The sequence below is a fragment of the Pleurodeles waltl genome, chromosome 3_1, assembly GCF_031143425.1.
Source record: "Pleurodeles waltl isolate 20211129_DDA chromosome 3_1, aPleWal1.hap1.20221129, whole genome shotgun sequence".
Classification (NCBI taxonomy): Eukaryota; Metazoa; Chordata; class Amphibia; order Caudata; family Salamandridae; genus Pleurodeles; species Pleurodeles waltl.
Window position 1 is genome coordinate 362,563,443 of NC_090440.1, and position 18,592 is coordinate 362,582,034.

Below are 18,592 nucleotides of genomic sequence, written 5' to 3' on the forward strand. Positions count from 1 at the left end.
ATTCTGTAATTGCCAAAGTAAATGTGAAATGGTACGAAGATGATTAGTAGAAGATTTGCCTGGTACAAATCTAACTTGAAAAGTGTTTATCAAGGATATGATTATTGAACTAAGTCGGTGCACCAACAATTTAGCTAGAATTTTCAAGTCTGGTTAAATTAATGAGATTAGTTTATAACTAGAGCATTCTAAGGGGTCTTTACTTGGTTTAAGAATTACCGTAATACATGCCATTAAATCAGAGGGTAAATGTCCTAGAGGCAAAGCTTTGTTAAATGCAGAAACCAATAATGGGACAATATGTATTTTAGTAATTTTATAAAATTCAATCCGAAGACATCCTCCCCGATGACTTACTAGTAGCTAAAGAATCAATCGACCTCAATACCTCATCACTGGTGATCTCTCCCTCCAATTTCTGTTTTTGTTCTAGAGTTAATTTGGGAAAATTACATTTAGAGAAGAAGGTAGTTTCATTGGAATGATCTGAGCAATCAATGGAGATATATAAAGTTTTATAAAATGTCTGAAACCTAGAAGGAATCTCTTATGGGAGCTTAAGTAGAGTACCTTCAGAATTTCTGATGATGGAGATTGTTGTAGAAGATTCTTCTTGTCATAACTGATAAGCTAATAATCTGCCAGCTTTTTCCCTGCGTTCAAAGTGTTGTTGAAGAATACGAAATAAAACTTTTTCTGCATAAGAGGCGTAAAGAGTATATGTTTGAATATTTATAAAAGTGGAGGGCATGGAGTCTGGGAGTTAATTCGAGGTCAGACATGAGATTTTCTTTTCCAGTTTAATTCTGGTAAGTTTGTACATTTCATAACCAGCGCAGCGTCCCTCATCATCATTCTTTGTAATACAGCCTTCCCAGTACCCCAAAGTGTGTGTGTGCAGAGTGTTTATTTTCTTTCAAAAACTGTTCCAAGTATGAACATAACACCTGTTTCTCTTGTGGAGTTTTAAATGAGGAAATGTTGAGAAGATTTTGCTGGCCATGAGAGTTCGATGTCAATATTGATAACAATAAGATCATGATCCGATACAATATAGTAAATCTATATCTGATAGTAAATCAGTTACTAATTGCAAAACAGAAGCAGATGTGAGGAAATAATCAATTCTTGTACGGAGCAAATTAGGACACGAAGTAAAAGTAAAAGTATAATCCCTTTCGGTTGGATGCAATAGTATCCACGGTTCTTGCGAAGAGTAATTAGTAATTGTTGTATGTTTGGTTTACCAGATCTACCAATGAATGGTCAATAGTGGCATTCCAATTTCCCCAAAGCAACACACCTGTATTTTCAAATACTGCTAATAATCTGCTGAGTTTGGAAATTACGTCAAGTTTAGAGTCTGTAGGAGCATACATGACCCCACTATTAAGAAAGTATTACAAATTTGAAGTTTGGCAAAATTATAACGACCTTCAATATCTTCCCATGATTGTGTTATTATGTATGGTAAATATTTACTAAAAAGAATAGCAAACTCCACCTTTCCTAGCTGGTGTGTGTGTTTCATCAGAGATTTTAGAGTTAATACTTGCATGAAGTACTTACCTACCCAATCACGTTTCAGTGTTGCACTTTCAAAAGATGTGCGATGGGTATATATATATATATATATACATATATATATATATATATATATGTTTGATGGCATGTGTAGCTGCAGATACACATGCTATGCATACGTCTGCCATCTAGTGTTGGGCTCGGAGTGGGACAAGTTGTTTTTCTTCGAAGAAGTGTTTTCGAGTCACAGGATTGAGCGACTCCTCCTCTTCGGCTCCATTGCGCATGGGCATCACTCCATGTTCGATTGTTTTCATCGGGTTCGGACGTGTTTCCTTTCGCTCCAATAGTTCGATTCGGGAAAGCTTAAAACTCTTCATTTCTCGTCGGTATTGTTTTCGATCGCGTTACACCTTCAATCGACACTTCCGTACAGTCAAAACACACATCTTTACTCACCGTTAGGGGGGCGTACGCGCCCAACTCAGGCCTCGTCGGGCCGACCGTGTGGAAGCCTCATGGATCGGACTCCATTCCGATTCTGTCCTTGGTGCCACGCTAAATTCCCTAATACGGACCAACGCCTCGTCTGTAATCTCTGCCTTTCCCCCGACCATCGCGAAGAAAAATGCGAGGCCTGCAGTTCCTTCCAGTCGAAAAAGACACTCTGAGACAGAAGAGCACGGAGACTCGAGATTGCATCGAAGAGCACCGAACATCTCAACATCGAAGAGGGAGACATCATGCAGACCACAGTCTCCGTTCGAGGATCCGACTCCGACCAGGATTCCGAGGAGGAAAGACCGGTCACGGCAGGACAGCACGTGAGTACACCTGCCCCTGTGTCATCTAAGTCCAAACATAAGGCCTTGGGAACGCCACTGCCGGAAGGCCATGCCTCAACCCGAAAGAAAACGCTCAGTGACCAAACCACCAGCTCGGCAAACACCGCTCTTCCGAGTCGAAATCTCAAAAATCATTTTCGGAGCTGAGACCATCTTCAGCCCCATCTTTTTCGATACTGAAAAAGCTAGCTTCGGAGCCGAAAATACCTATTTATACTGAGGAGCATGGACTTTCACAAACATTCAAAGAAAGCCACAAAACTACCAAGGAGGACTCACAAATAGAAGCAATGGATGAAAGGCAAGCCAGGATTCATATCCATAAAGAAACTGGCAGAATTTTGACCGCACCTCCTCCAAAACCAAAGAGGAAATTAGCCTTTCAGGAGGAATTGGACATTACACAGCCTCCAACTAAAGTGCCAAAAACAAAGGAGAGATCTCCACCTCCTCAATGTTCTCCTCCTCAGCCTCCTCCTCACTCTCCACATCTACATATCTCTCCTCTTACCAGTCCTACACCTATGCAGTCACCATCGCACTCATTTGATTTGCAGCAGGACAATGTGGGTCCATGGGATCTTTATGATCCAGACCCCATTCCAGACAATAACCCAGATTGCTATCCCTATAAGCATTCACCACCAGAGGATAGTACAGGCTATACTCAAGTGATAGCTAGGCCGGAAACATATCTATTACCCAACAACTACCTCCAGACTCAGTAGTTGTAAGCGCTTCCAGGAAGAGAGCAAGCTCAAAGTCGACAGGTGATGCACCCCCACCAGACAAAGAGAGTAGGAAGTTTGATGCTGCAGGGAAAAGGGTGGCATCTGGGGCAGCCAACCAGTGGAGAATAGCCAACTCTCAGCATTGTTGGTAAGTTATGACAGGCGCCACTGGGACGAGATGAAAGATATAATCCAGCCTCTCCCCAAGGAACAGCAAAAAAGGGCACAACAGATAGTAGAGAAAGGGCAAGCCATCACTAACAATCAGATTAGGTCGGCCCTAGACTCTGCAGATACAGCAGCCAGAACCATCAACACTGCTGTAACCATAAGGAGACATGCATGGCTTAGGATTCAAACCTGAAATCCAACAGGCAGTGTTGAATATGCCATTCAACCAAAAACAGCTTTTTGGCCCTGAAGTTGACACTGCTATTGAAAAGATGAGAAAGGATTCAGACACCGCAAAAGCCATGGGTGCACTGTATACCACACAATACAGGGGATCCTTTCGTAAACCCCAATTTAGAGGTGGATTTAGAGCCCAAACTTCCGAGGCATCTATGTCACAGCCAAAGCTGGCCTACCAACCTCAATACCAACGAGGTGGTTTCAAAAGCACATATAGAGGCCAGTACCACAGAGGCAGGGGAAAATATTAAACACCAAAACAAGCTTCACAACAAAGTAAACAGTGACTTGTGCCATTCCTTTCCAATTCCAATTCACACCTCCTCTGTGGGGGAATACTGCAAAAGTTCCACAACAATTGGCTAAACATTACCACAGACAGCTGGGTATTATCAATTATCCGCAATGGCGAATGTCTAGAATTGATACAAACTCCACCAAACATTCCACCAAAACCACACAGGCTATCCACAGACCATATCACTCTGTTGCAGGACGAAGTCAAATCTCTATTAATCAAACAAGCAATAGAAGCTGTGCCACAAAATCAAATAGGGAAGGGAATTTACTCACTGTATTTCCTCATTCCTAAAAAGGATGGAACCCTAAGGCCAATATTAGATCTCACAACCCTCAATCTTTACATCCTGTCAGAACACTTTCATATGGTAACACTACAGGATGTTATCCCACTACTTCAGCAACACGATTTCATGGCAACATTACACCTCAAAGATGCGTATTTTCACATACCCATCCATCCTGCGCACAGAAAATATCTCAGGTTTGTCATTCAAGGAAAGCATTATCAGTTCAAAGTGTTACCCTTTGGAATAACAACAGCTCCAAGGGTATTCACAAAATGCCTGGCGGTAGTCGCAGCCTACCTAAGAAGACAACACATTCATGTCTTTCCATATCTAGACGATTGGCTAATAAAATCAAACAGTCATACACAGTGTCAAAACCATGCGCATTATGTAATACAAACCCTGCACACGCTTGGGTTCTCCATAAACTACCAAAAGTCACAACTACAACCTGTGCAAATTCAACAGTATTTAGGGGCAATACTAAATACTCAAAAAGCGCTTGCAAGTCCAAATACGCAAAGAATACAAGCTTTTCACATTATATTGGCACAAATAAAGACAGGTCAACAGTATACTGTCAAATTGGTCATGAAAGTATTAGGCATGATGGCATCATGTATTGCAATTGTTCCACGTGCAAGACTAAACAGGCGGCCCTTTCAACAATGCCTTGCACAACAATGGTCACAAGCACAGGGTCAACTTCAAGATCTAGTGTTGATAGACCGCGAAACATACATGTTCCTTCAGTGGTGGAATTCCACAAATCTAAACAAAGAGCGGCCATTTCCAGACCCTGTGCCTCAGACCATACTTACAACATGTGCATAAATGATTGGCTGGGGAGTTCACCTCAACAATCACAACATTCAAGGACAATGGGATCCCCAACACAAACAGCTACATATAAATCACTTAGAGCTGTTAGCTGTCTTCCTAGCATTCAAAGCTTTTCAGCCTCTCCTTATTCACAAAAATGGCTTGATCAAAACAGACAACATGACCACCATGTATTATCTAAACAAACAAGGAGGGACACATTCGTCCCAACTCTTCCTCCTAACTCAAAAAAATTTGGAAATGGGCAATACACAACCAAATTCACCTGGTAGCAGAGTACATTCCAGTGATACACAACCAATTGGCAGATGTTCTCAGCGGAAATCATCAACAAACACACAAGTGGGAGATTCACCCTCAAGTACTTAAAAAATACTTTCATCAATGGGGAACACCAAACATAGATCTGTTCGCCGCCAGTGAAAACGCAAAATGCCAAAACTTCACATCCAGATACCCACATCCCCTATCCAAGGGCAATGCTCTATGGATCAATTGGTCAGGGATATTTGCTTACGCTTTTCCCCCTTTACCACTCATTCCATTTCTATTCAACAAACTGCGTCAAAACACGATCAATCTGATACTCATAGCGTCAACGTGGGCACGTCAGCTGTGGTACACAACACTACTAGACCTGTCAGTAGTACCACACTCCAAACTCCCAAACAGACCAGATCTGTTGACACAAAACAAAGGACAGATCAGGCACCCAAATCCCAACACACTCAATCTGGCGATTTGGCTCCTGAGGTCATAGAATTTGGGTATTTACAACTACCAACTGAATGTATGGAAGTAATTAAGCAAGCAAAAAAAAACATTACCAGACAGTGCTATGCCAACAATTGGAAAAGATTTGTATATTACTGTCAATCTAAACAAATTGCCCCTCTTTCAGCATCAATACAAGATATTGTATGCTATTTACTTCATTTACAAAAAATCTAATTCAGCATTCTCTTCCATAAAAATACTTCTCACTGCAATTTCCGCATATTTGCAAAATATACAGCACAGCTCTTTATTTAGAGTTCCTGTTATCAAAGCCTTCATGGAAGGTTTAAAACGCATCATCCCACCCAGAACACCTCCAGTTCCTTCGTGGAATCTAAACATAGTGCTTACGCGACTTATGGGCCCACCATTTGAACCTATGCACTCATGTCAAATGCAATTCTTAACATGGAAGGTTGCCTTCCTAGTCGCAATTACATCATTGCGAAGAGTTAGTGAAATTCAAGCTTTTACTATTGAAGAACCGTTCATACAAATACATAAACATAAAGTCGTTCTACGAACTAACCCTAAATTTCTTCCTAAAGTACTATCACCTTTTCATATCAATCAAACAGTGGAACTACCAGACTTCTTCCCACAGCCAGATTCTGTGGCAGAAAGAGCTCTACAAACATTAGACATTAAAAGTGCTCTAATGTACTACATAGATAGAACAAAACCATTCAGAAAAACTAAACAGCTATTTGTAGCTTTTCAAAAACCTCATACTGGTAACCCCATTTCAAAACAAGGTTTACGAAGATGGATAGTAAAATGCATCCAAACATGTTACCTTAAAGCTAAAAGACAACTCTTAGTTGCACCTAAAGCACATTCCACAAGGAAAAAAGGTGCTACAATGGCCTTCTTAGGAAATATACCAATGGCTGAAATATGTAAAGCAGCTACTTGGTCAACACCACATACATTTACTAAACATTATTGTGTAGATCGTTTAGCAGTGCAGCAAACCACAGTAGGTCAAGCTGTACTAAGAACATTATTTCAGACAACTTAAACTCCTACAGGCTAACCACCGCTTTTATGGGAGGAATAACTGCTTTCTAGTCTATGCATAGCATGTGTATCTGCATCTACACATGCCATCGAACGGAAAATGTCACTTACCCAGTGTACATCTGTTCGTAGCATGTTCCGCTGCAGATTCACATGCACCCTCCCACCTCCCCGGAAGCCTGTAGCCATTTCAGTTAAACAAATACTTGTACATATGTATATATATATATTCCATTTTCATGGACATATCTTTTCTTTATACTCTATCACTCCTACCTTACCCTCTGCGGGGAAACAATCTAACATGGAGTCGATGTCCATGCGCAATGGAGTTGAAGAGGAGGAGTCACTCGATCCTGTGACTCGAAAACAATTCTTCGAAGAAAAACAACTTGTAACACTCCGAGCCCAACACTAGATGGCAGACGTATGCATAGCATGTGAATCTGCAGCGGAACATGCCACGAACAGATGTACACTGGGTAAGTGACATTTTATATATATATATATATATATATACACACACACACACACACACAAAAAAAACACTGATCAAAAATAAGTCCAACAATGAGTGCTCAGACTAAGTAGTACAAACTACAAATTTTAAACTACTTATACTTTTAACTAGGGTAGAGAGTGTACGGCGGTGTGAAGGAGTGTAAGTCCGTAAGCCTTGTAAATAATCAACATCCAGCATAAAAACAAAGATGATAAAGTTATATATTAGAAGTAAAATGCTAACCAAGTGCTTTCATGTCTTATACATAAGATATTAATAAAATAACGATAATGGATATGTTGAATATAATACTAATAAAACGTAGAAGAAAATATACATCAGAAAAGAGAAGCGGAAATTAGAAAGAATCAAAAAAGGAAATGAAGGAGACTAAAGAAGAAGTTGCAGAAAAAATTTAAGGGAACAACATTACAATGCAACCAGAAGGAGCAACATTATATGAAAAGAGAAAAGAACATCAAATAAGAACACTGTCATCCAGTCATTACTTCTGTGGTGATCTCGAGTTGTCACTTTGTTGCAAACTCTTCCCAGTTTTAAATTTACTACCAGAAGCCCATTTACGAAGCACAAGTCTCAATAGTAACAGGGTCTTGTGTCCTGACTGAGCATTTATTGAAGAGGAGGGCGGTGTTACACCTCAAACCCCCCCCCCCCCCCCCCCCGAAGATACGCTCAAGTGAGTGAGGGGTTGCAGTACGGTGTGTCACACTTCACGTAGGTTTGCAAGATGTATGCCTTTAGAGATGATAATTAGGAGAAAAGTGATCATGTGCAATGAAGCGCAGACCCACTATTTAAGGAGACTGGCAGTGAATAGCTGGTTATGGGTATAATGGTTATTCCGCTCTGGCCACTACAGGACTTTAGTACCTGTTATATCAAAACATACTGTCTAGCAAACTTACCTTGTTTGTTTTTATGTACACTGCATGCCAGCACAATAGAATGTGTACCTCTAAGCCCTCCATCTGCAAACATGACATGTCATGATTTAATTAAATCGAAGGAGATTAAACAATTAGTGAACAAATTTCAAAAGGAGAAGCAAAAGTGTAAATTAAATAGAGTTTGGGGGGGCAGTTTCTAAGCTGATCTGATGGCTGAGTAGAATGATGCATGCCCTCCAGGGATCCGTGGTTAACCTCATGGTTACAGGTTCAGATCACAGTGGGTGAGCTCAGTTTTCATCCTTTTGAGGTCACTAAAACTATTTTTGGTAACAAATTCAGATTTGCCACCTTTCTTAAAAAATACATTTCTTTACCTTATGCTTTTTTAGAACAGCTAAGAGCTCGTGGGTGAAAAAGAATTTATGAAAGATTGTCAACATTCTTTTGTGGCATGGCGATTTTTCCTCAGCTTGCTCTAATAACATTATGATTGTTTAACTGATCTCTTTGTGTTTTACTGTTTTAGGTATATGTCTCAGAAGGTCAAATATACTGGGTTTCACAGTTTTCTCTGCATAAAAATACAGGCCAGGCACTCCTTGTAACAATAAACATTTGTTAATTCAGCACCAAGGGCGAACTGCAATTTGCAGGTTATATTAACATTTAATAAACAATAGGTCTTGCCTGACATTTTATTTTCTTAGACTTCAAGAAGCTCTTTACAAATATGGCAACATGAATGTGTGCAAGTCCACAGTGGCTATCTTTCAATGGGGTTTCTTACAATATAAGAAAATGCATTCAAAGATGGCCATCACTGATGCATGTGTATCTGTGTCGGTCATTGGGATGCGAGGGACTGTGGGAGCATGCAGTCATTGACAGGGGAGGAGTGGAATTAATAAAGAGAGGGGCTGGGCGAAGAAGAAGCAGCAGGGCGAGATATGCACAACATGCAAGGCTTAACGTCAGCAATAGAAGGATCCATGCCATCCAATCAAAACACTGTGACACTGAAATACTACTGGTGAGACAAACACAAGATTGGTGATGGAAGCTTTTGAATTGGAGCAGAGAAGCAAGACAGATAAGCCATCCAATTACAACAAAGGGGCTGACCCAACAACCACTCTATGTATTGTATGTACAACTAAACCTAATTAAAAGAAAGCATATGGGTGGACCAGTTAGGTTAAATTTTTTTGTCTATAAAATCTTGCATAGTTCACTGAACTTTGTAGCAGTATTTGATCGAGAAACCATTGCTGATTGAATGGAAGAGCTGCTAGACCTTGTACCTGATCCATTCCTGGACTGAACATGCTTACCTGAAAGGCAAAGTCAACTTCCTGATCTACTCTCAGGATCATGGTAGTACTGTGCCTGCTACTGGTGCTTGCCGGCTTGTTGTTGAAGCCCCGAATTCCAGACATGCCCAGTGTTGTGGCAGCTCTGGGATTTGTGAAGTTCCAGAGACTTAAATTGGACATTTATCAGTGAGCATTCATGTTGTGAATACCCTATCTGCTTTGAGGCATACTGGTTTAAATTCTAGCTACAGTGGTGTCCTAAGTCTTGGTCATATGCTAACCAGCTTGGAATGTCCAGCCTAATGTGCAGAACACAATACCTACAAACCCTCAACTCTCAGATTCCTGCGATCGGTGTTCAGTAGTTTTTGGCATCACATAGTGGTAAAACATAAGTGTCCAAGAACTGTTTTCCACAATTAGTTTGAGGCCCATCAGAATACAGTGATGAAGAACCCACACATGATTCATCCGTCTCTGTCAACAGTTAGCTTCAGTTTTCCCATTTCTGGAAGCTCCATCAAGCCCACTCAAAGGTGTTTGCTGTGGAGCCATTATTAGATTCTTTCTGCAGCTTCTACCTAATAGTGTTAGAAATGCTCTGAGAAATCAGTACAATTAGATTGTGAGATGTAGTCCAGCTTATTTTCTAACCTCTTATCCAACATTGCTTGCTGTGATTTGACTAGCATATGTGGCCTGGAAAAGCACGGTGTCGGATGCAGTCTCAAGACATTTTGTGCTTGTGGAGTGTACACCCTATTAACCAGGGCTGGCTTTAAGGTGGTGGGAGCGGTGCCGTCGCACCAGGTGCTGACCTCAGGTGGGTGCTGTGTTTAGCAATAACTTAAGCAACTTGCGAATTAAAAGCATCTACTGAAAAGTTTCTTGTGCTTCCAGCCTTCAGGAAGCAATTAAAATGTCAAGATACCTCTTGTTATTATTGTTCTTGCTAGAGAGAGAGAGATCGGAGGTTTGTCTAGGGGCAGCTTTGACTCGCCATAAAGTAGGGTAGAGGGTTAATATGCCTGCTGCAAAGAACATAACTATATTTTATGTGGATAGCTGAGTGGATTAGTAAATCCACCCTTTACAAGCGTGTTAAAACAAATTAATGTATGTGAAAGGGGGGCTATGGAGAGATGAGTGGCACATTTGCCGGGTGGTGGTGAGGGATCTGAGGAGGTGGTCATGAGGTGGGGGGGTGCCAACAAAAGACTGTCGCGCAGGGCGCCACCAGCACTAAAGCAGGCCCTGCTATTAACAGTTACCGGAGAAATCTCCAAATGTGATCTGATCCCATGCACATACAGACGCGTGTAATTATGACTGTGGTCCTTCTAAGAAACGATTAATTTTACACAGTTTTCTGCACGCCAACATCATTTTCTGTATAGTGCGCCACTAACAGGTGCTCCTATAGCCCTTCACTGCAAAGGTTAAAACATTTTTCTCCATTTCATTTGAAAAATGTGTCACTTAAATATATTTTCCTTTTATAAACGTGTTTTTGATCCATTGTTCTTCGAACCAGTTTGCCTATTTGAATTTGTGATCTTTTTTTACATTCCAACACCTCACTCAAGCTTAGTTTTAAGCTCAGACTTCGCCATTCAAATGTGGGATAAAGATTCTATAAGGAGATCTATCATGTGCTTCTATCAAATATTATGTCCTGGGTGTTGGGGAAATTTTAGCAGAACTGCTGTTAGTGTTCTTCCAAAGGGGAAGAGGTTTCTAGCTCAAAATGTTTCCTTTGGAATATATGTTCACATTGCTCATGAACTTTGAGGGCAATTCTTAGCTTAAACTGTGAGAGAAGACAGTGTGCAGTGGAACGGATGCATCTGTCTTGTGGTGTGGTGGTTGGAGTTCCTGGACTCATGTTTGGTAAAGTCTCACAGATGTCCATGTCTTGTAATCATGACATTAAAGACAGGGCTTGTGATCTTTCACCCTATAGTGACTGCTCTCAAACCGGTGCAGTATTGGACCTATCAGAACTAAGTATGTCTCAAGGTCAGCCCTTTGGCCATCAAATCTGGTTTCATAAAACGATTATTCTCTTTGTAAATATGTTTGTGCCTTAAAGGACAGAAAGACAAAAGCAATACAAAGGACACATTTTAAGGGTACAGACTTAAACTGCCACTGGTTTGAACTAATTGTTCAAGAGGTGGTTTAGGCTGCTTTAAAAAGAGCTAGGATTTTTTTTTTTTTCCTTCAGTCGATCCAAAGGTAAACCCTATTAGACACACAGGGCCTCATTTATATGTTGACAGTATGTATATTTCGCCGCAATAGAGTATATATACTACCAAAAGGAAGGTCCAACCATCTGTTTGAAATGTGTTTGAATGCAGGCCGACCTCTTGTTTGGCTACAGTGGTGACTTCTCTGTCACAGCCATAGCCAAACCTTTCCGACGGAGCAATGGCCATCGAGGAAATGGCTACATGTCTGCCTGCCCAATCAGGATGGACGGACATATAGACATTTTTTTTTTTTTACTGTCCATCACCACCAGGCAAACCCTGGCAGTGAACAACAGTGAAAATCAAATAATGCTCCCCCCACCATGGGAGATGATTCTCATTGTGGGGGGAGCATACCTTTTTTATTCCCAAAAAGAAAATCCCGTTTTAAATACTGTTCCGTTTTTAATACCAAACAGTGAGTTGCATTGGCAGGAATCTCTATGTCTGAGATTCCTGCTAATGCCTTATAAATAACCAACTGCTAGGTGATCATTTATAAATTTGGCAGGCTGTTCCTTTGTCATGGGTAGCAAGGTATTTACTCCGTCCCCATTGAGGAACAGCAGGCCGTCCCCCAAAATATAAATGACCCCCATAATGTTGTTTATTTTCTCTACAGATCAATGATTGGTTAGTGAATGTTTCACTTAACTCTGATTCCTGCTGCACCTTTTCCTGAGATTGTAAAATTTTAGAGAGATCTTGCTAGAGAGCCACAACGCCCTGAAGAAAACAGGTGTTGAAACCATCCTATCACAGCCCCAAAGACTGAGATTTCATTCTGGGTAGTTGGGTGTCGAGAAAAGTGCAAGAACGTTAATTGTTTCTTTCTCAGCTAGTTTCCAGCACTGCATATATTATAGACAATTCCTCTAAATGAAACCATGGCCTAGACTCAGAACTTGAGATGGGTCTCAGGGAACTAGGGATACCTACTTTCACATCCTAATTTGGACATGTCATTGGAGACTGTTTATGTGAGCATTTTTTCATTGAACGTATCAAAAGCATTTGTGATCTCTGTCAAATTCACCTCTTGTGTACAGTGTACAATTTAAAAAACAATTGGGAATGTCTTGAACTGGTTAGAGCAGGTGCCCCTTGGAGGCTATTTCCATCATAAAGGGGTTCGGTACGGTTGCAACATCCAGTCACCTCAACAACCGCTGATCTGAAAAGTGATTAGTAAATATATTTACAGCCACACATGTGCTATCAAAGCTTTTAATGGGTTCATGAAAATGAGCTCCCTTATTTGTTATCCATGGCCAAAGGCAGTAGTGTTGATCTTCAACTGAAGTCTCAGGTCTTCTATGATAAGTGCAGGAAGAGTTCTATTTCTCACTTCCAGTTCTGACTGGAAAGGCACGGCAGGGCTTCCCTAAATCAATAGTTAGGGAGGTTGCTCATCTTCTTGCTCTGGAAGCTTTATGAAGTCTGTGAGTTGACACATGCGGCTACAGAACTCTTTGAGTACAAAGAAATACTAATATCCCTAGTCTTTGGCCTGTAAAGTATGAAGGTTGATGATCACTGGTTATTTTGCAGCCACTGGGAGTGACCAAAATATTTCTGTTCTAGACCATGCCATGAGGGGCTGTTGTAGAATCTAAATTTGAGATATGCATGAATAATGTATCTTTACTTGATCAAGAAGGTCTCTTTATTGTTTCTGTGCAACAAGACATCATGGCCTTTTTATTTCTACTCAGGATGTATGTTTTATCTTTCCTTGCTGTAACATCCAATAAGCTCTCGCCCTCCGACCACCATCCTTGCATTGGTACATACCACAGTCAAATGCACCTTATATTGATTTTCAGTAGCATGGTTCTGATGCCAAGGTAATTTAACATGTGTTCCGTAAGTATTGATGTTTAGATACTATTAGCTTTTAGCCAGTTATTGTGGCCACATATGCCTTTCATAAATTATGTGGCAGGTTCTGAGGTGCCAGGTCACTTATGTACCCTCTTACCAGCTTTCGTGCTTAGTTATCTTCACAAGTTGTGTTTGGGAGATGACCGTATGAGTAAACGACCCCAGCTCACCGTTAGTGACATCAGTAATTCACATCCACAGTTAGCCTTTCATTACTAGGACAAGCCTTCTTTAGCTTGGCCCTAATAGACAGCTTTCCACAGTCATATCTAACAGGGTATGTTGCTAGTGTGATGTCAATGGAGTGGGTCACAGTGACCTACTGGTGGGGAAAGCTATTCATTTCCTGGCTCTAAAATGTTTAATCTGTTAAATGTTCTTATTAGAGTAAACACAGAGGTATATATTTTCCTATCATATATAATGTTGCCTTACTATATTCAAAATTGTGTTGATAACTTCTGCAGTTAGTAAATCGATTATCAAATTACAGTTTTGAATTGGAGGATGTCATGTTCACTTTCAGATGCACTATTACCAACCAATATGGACACTTGTTGGAGCAGGAGCCAAACAGTTAGCATCGTCTGGACGCCCAACTGCGAGCGTGATCCCGTCTGGTGTAAAATGGATTAAGTCTAAGGTCCAAGGATTTGACCCAGAAAACAACTGTATCCAGATAGATGATGACCGAGAGGTAACCCTTCTACTTTGTTTGATATTTAGACATATTGGGAATAATGGAGTGTTCAAATTGTTTTTGTAATGTAAAATAAGAGTATTTGGTGAAATTCTAAATTTATTGTACATATAATTACTATTAAAATTTTTCTAGACTTTCATTTGATAATGGTGAATTTTGGGATTACATTGCTCTATGGATATCCATAGGAAAGTAGATAGTGAGTAGATGATGACTTCCAAATCATTTAGTCCACTTTCTGTTACAAAACACATGTTCAGTATTGCAATTATCACCACCATGTTTCACCCATGCCTTTCAAAAATGTATTTATTAGATTTGTCCCCACTACTTCTAGGTTACTACAGGCATTCTCAACCCCCTCTGAGGAAATTACCTGCTGATGTCCTCCCTGAATTTCCTTTTTGACTCCGCTCTCAAATCATCACTTATTTCTAGGAGTACACAACACTAAAAATGCACTCATTCTATACTGGGCATACTTCTAGGTTTCTTGTTTTAGGACCTATAACTTATACTGCACAATCATTTGTTGTCCCAAATCTGCACTTTCTCCAGATGGTAAATGTGTTTCCGAACCTGATATGAATTCCTGTGTGTGCTCATTGTACCTCTCTCTGAGCATGCTTATACTTCTCTAGCTTTCATTGTGTTTTTGTCAAACTATTTACTAGCTTTGAGGTCATACAAATGATAGCCCCAAATTCCCTCACAGGTTTGGTGACCTTCAATATTCTGTCCAGTTCCTCATGATTTTCTCCTCTTGGACCATTCACTGACTTTTTAAACAGTTATTTTTGTTTGCTCACTTCTTCTAGGATATAATTTGTATTGCAGCTCTTACAGTGCACATCTTGTGGTCAGGGCTCATGTACAATGCCCAATATACATACATTTGAGAGCAATGGAATAAAAACTGATTCTTGTGTTATCCTACTAGTTACCATCTTTTTGTCAACCCATGTTCTGCACAGCAGTCCATCAATCAAGATCTACCACACTGTTTGTTATGTGGTTTCATTAAGTGACTGCCAGGGTGCCCACACACCCTTAGGCCAAACTCTCCAGTGATTGAAGACTGTTTAAAAATATTAAATGGTCGGGGCAGAGCTAAGACGACAAGGAGGTGGTCACTCTTCCTTGAGATCCTGTTCTGCTCTGGCAACGCCTATCATTTTGCCAGGGCGCAGGCACATGCTGCGGCACCATGGGGCAGTGGATGGACCAGGGTGCCTGTGCGGCAGCTGCCTGCTAGTCCCCGCTGGATCAGTGAAGTGCTCTGGTTTGGCTGTGGAACACGTGGGCAGCCTGATGATGCAGCAACATGGCAGCCTCTGGCTGAGCTGAGCCGGCGCCATGATTTCTTTCTTGCTGCCCTGAGCCTGAGCGCCCGCTGGGTGATCCTGTGTCCCTGTGGGGTCCCGAGTGTGAGCTGGGGCCAGCAGTGGTGTGCTGGAGCCCCCAGGAAGAAGAGCTCTCTATGGCTGTGGTGCACCTGCTTCTGGGAGAGGAGGAGGATGGGTGTGATTCTGCGTGCCGCTCTGGCATCTCCGCAAGCCTTGAGGGAAACAGCTGAGACAGTGAGTGTAACTCACGTCCCAGAGGCTGGGCAGAGGAGGATGCCACTGCTGGGGGGACCCACCTGTGCCCTCAGGGACTTTCCTGGAGGACACCCTGGACATGAGGGGAACAGCTGCAAAGATTGGGATTGCCTCCACTTTTCCTGGAGGGCTCTGAAAGACTGCTTTGTCCTGTACCTTGGACTGCTCCCTGCAGGGACCACGGACTAAGGTGAGCCTTCAGCTTACATGTCTCATTTGAGCCTCCTCCTGCCCCCCAGCCCCACCGTGGACATCTGGGGCCCAGCTGCTCATGTCCCCCCCTATGGTTTCATTAAAGAGCAGGCGGGCTGGGGCCTGCACCACAGACTGCCTGTGTGTGTCGGGCTAACTGTTGGTGTGATATGTTGCTCCAGGGATAGGCCTGAGGTCAAACTGGGATTTAGCTGCCACAGAGAGCAGCAGCAGGAGTTATCCTCCGTTCTGGGATCTCTAGTACCTTGGCTACTGTTGCCGCCTACGCTAGACTGGTTGCAGGACAGACGGGTTAGGTGTGGCACCACTCATTGCCACACAAGCTTCACTTCTTGAGAGTTTCAGCTCCCCCAACCAGACCAGAATGTGCTGTGACAAGCCCCGGTGCCTCCTGCCCAAACCAAAATTGACAAATTTACAGTGCCGGGGCTGGTGGGGATGATGACAGGGGGCTGTCAGTGGTGATAACCCCTGGAGTGATGGCCCGTGAGGAGGGGAAACAGCACGAGCAAAAGACCACAGAGACTGTTGTGATAGTATTTCAATCAGGGGAAAACATATAGGACCTCATATGAATATCCTCAGTGACAGGATTTGAACCTCATTAATAGCACAGCCTTGAGAATTCCCCAGGCTTGCCAGCTTTGAAGGGTTGAAACACATGTTGGCAAACCAAATGTATGAACCATGGAAACACTCTACTTTTAAAAATCATAAGTAAACAAGGAACATATAAAAAAATATAAATATTGCAACAAGGAAAATTGGCTTTGGATCTTTCTCTCAAAGAATACCATCTACCTTATATGTTACGAGAAACACCTGATGCGTCTGGCAAGGGCTGGCAAGCAGCCACGGGTAAGTTGGAATACTTTGACTCTCCCCTATGAAAAAGAAGGGCTGGCAGCCCCCGAACTGGAGAGCTATTATTGGTCTGCCCAGTGTATGTTTGCCCACTGTTGGCTGCATGGCCTGTCTGATCTCCAGCATCTGTGGTTGGAACGTGATGCTGCTTCTCTGCATTGGCTCTCCTAGAAGCTCCTGGGTAAGCTAATGTGGCATTATAATTCTGTTGACCTGATCAACACTACAGTGCATTCCTGGCAGCGGTTGTCGGAGCTACAGGGTTGCCTCTCCTCTACTCAGCACTGTTGCCGATAGCCAGGTGTTCGTGGTTGCATCGCTGGTGCTTGCAGTGCATGTGGCATTTTTTTTCAACATGGGATGCTGCACAGCTGGGACCAGGTGCGGTCACCAGATGGTCAACACAGAGCAGTGGAAATGTTTCAGTACTTCCATGTGCAACATACCTTATGTGAGTGGCTGAGCGGCGATCTGGAGGAGTTCCCTGAGTTGCCCACTTTGATATATTTGTTCCAAAATGACATCTTGCAGCATCTTGTATGAAAGCTTTACATGTTCTCACAGAGTGTGCGCTCTATTGGTATCACAATGTTGAGGCAGGACTGGCAGAGGGATCTACCCGACAAACAGTGAACTTACTGATGTTCTGTTATCAAGTCTGTGTCACTAAACATCCGTCATAGGCTGATCTATTTCATATTCATCAATAAGGTATCCTCCACCTCTGTTCATCTGTTCCTCTATGGTTTGTGTGACTGCCCTGGCTGTCATAGGTGCACTGCTGCTGTGGTAGACTTTGTGTATGTGGCATGGTTCTGCCCAGGTGTCAAACAGTTCTGGGATATTATATTTCAGGCCTTGCATGAGAAAACGGGGGAGCACCTTGAATCTACCCCTTTGCTGGTGCTACTGAGTTACGATAAAGTGATTCCAAAGGCCCATAGTAGGCTGGTGGGACTTGGTCTTCTGCTCGCAAGGTGTTGGACTGCCATATGACGGGCGAAGGGTCCCCTCCCCACAGCAAGGGAGTGGCACATTGACATAATGTACTGTAATATTATGTCGTATGTCTACATTGACCTAATGCTGAGTAGATGTGGCGGTGAGTTCCACGGGGACCTACAGTGTGGCAGCATTGCTTTGACAGGTGTGTGGGATCTCATGGGCAGCTTGGAGGTCTGTGGCTGCTGCAGCAGTATGTTAGAAGAGGAATGTGTAGTGTGCTGGAGTGGCGTCCGAGGCCGACCTCGGAGATATGATCCTTGCCCCTTTTGATGTGAGATATACTGAGGGGGAGACAATGGTTCCTCTGTATTATGGCCTGCAATGTTTCGTATAGGCTTCATGTATTCAACCTTGATCTACAGTGTCCTGTGCTCATTCCTTTGTGCTATGTGCATGTATGTAACGATTGGCAATGCTAATATTTTTCTGGTTGTTCTGTCTTTGTATGTGAAAACAGAAAATAAAGTATAAAGAAACTAAAACTAAATAATGATCCTTCCACGCCTCTTATAAACCCTCCACAATGACTCCTTTTCTCTCTCATATCATTGGCTGCCCACCATCAACGCCAAAGCCCGCAGTTTTATATGGGCGGGC

At 42.3% G+C, this 18,592-nt stretch overlaps 1 protein-coding gene across 2 annotated transcripts in view; it reads left to right on the forward strand.

Moving 5' to 3' along the window:
- Positions 1-18,592, forward strand: part of SQOR (sulfide quinone oxidoreductase) — a 169,486-nt gene that overhangs the window by 106,622 nt on the left and 44,272 nt on the right. For both annotated transcript variants that reach the window (XM_069222530.1, XM_069222529.1), the window contains exon 3: positions 14,136-14,306. In XM_069222530.1, the coding sequence (XP_069078631.1) occupies positions 14,136-14,306 (171 nt within the window). The remainder of the gene's footprint in view (positions 1-14,135; positions 14,307-18,592) is intronic.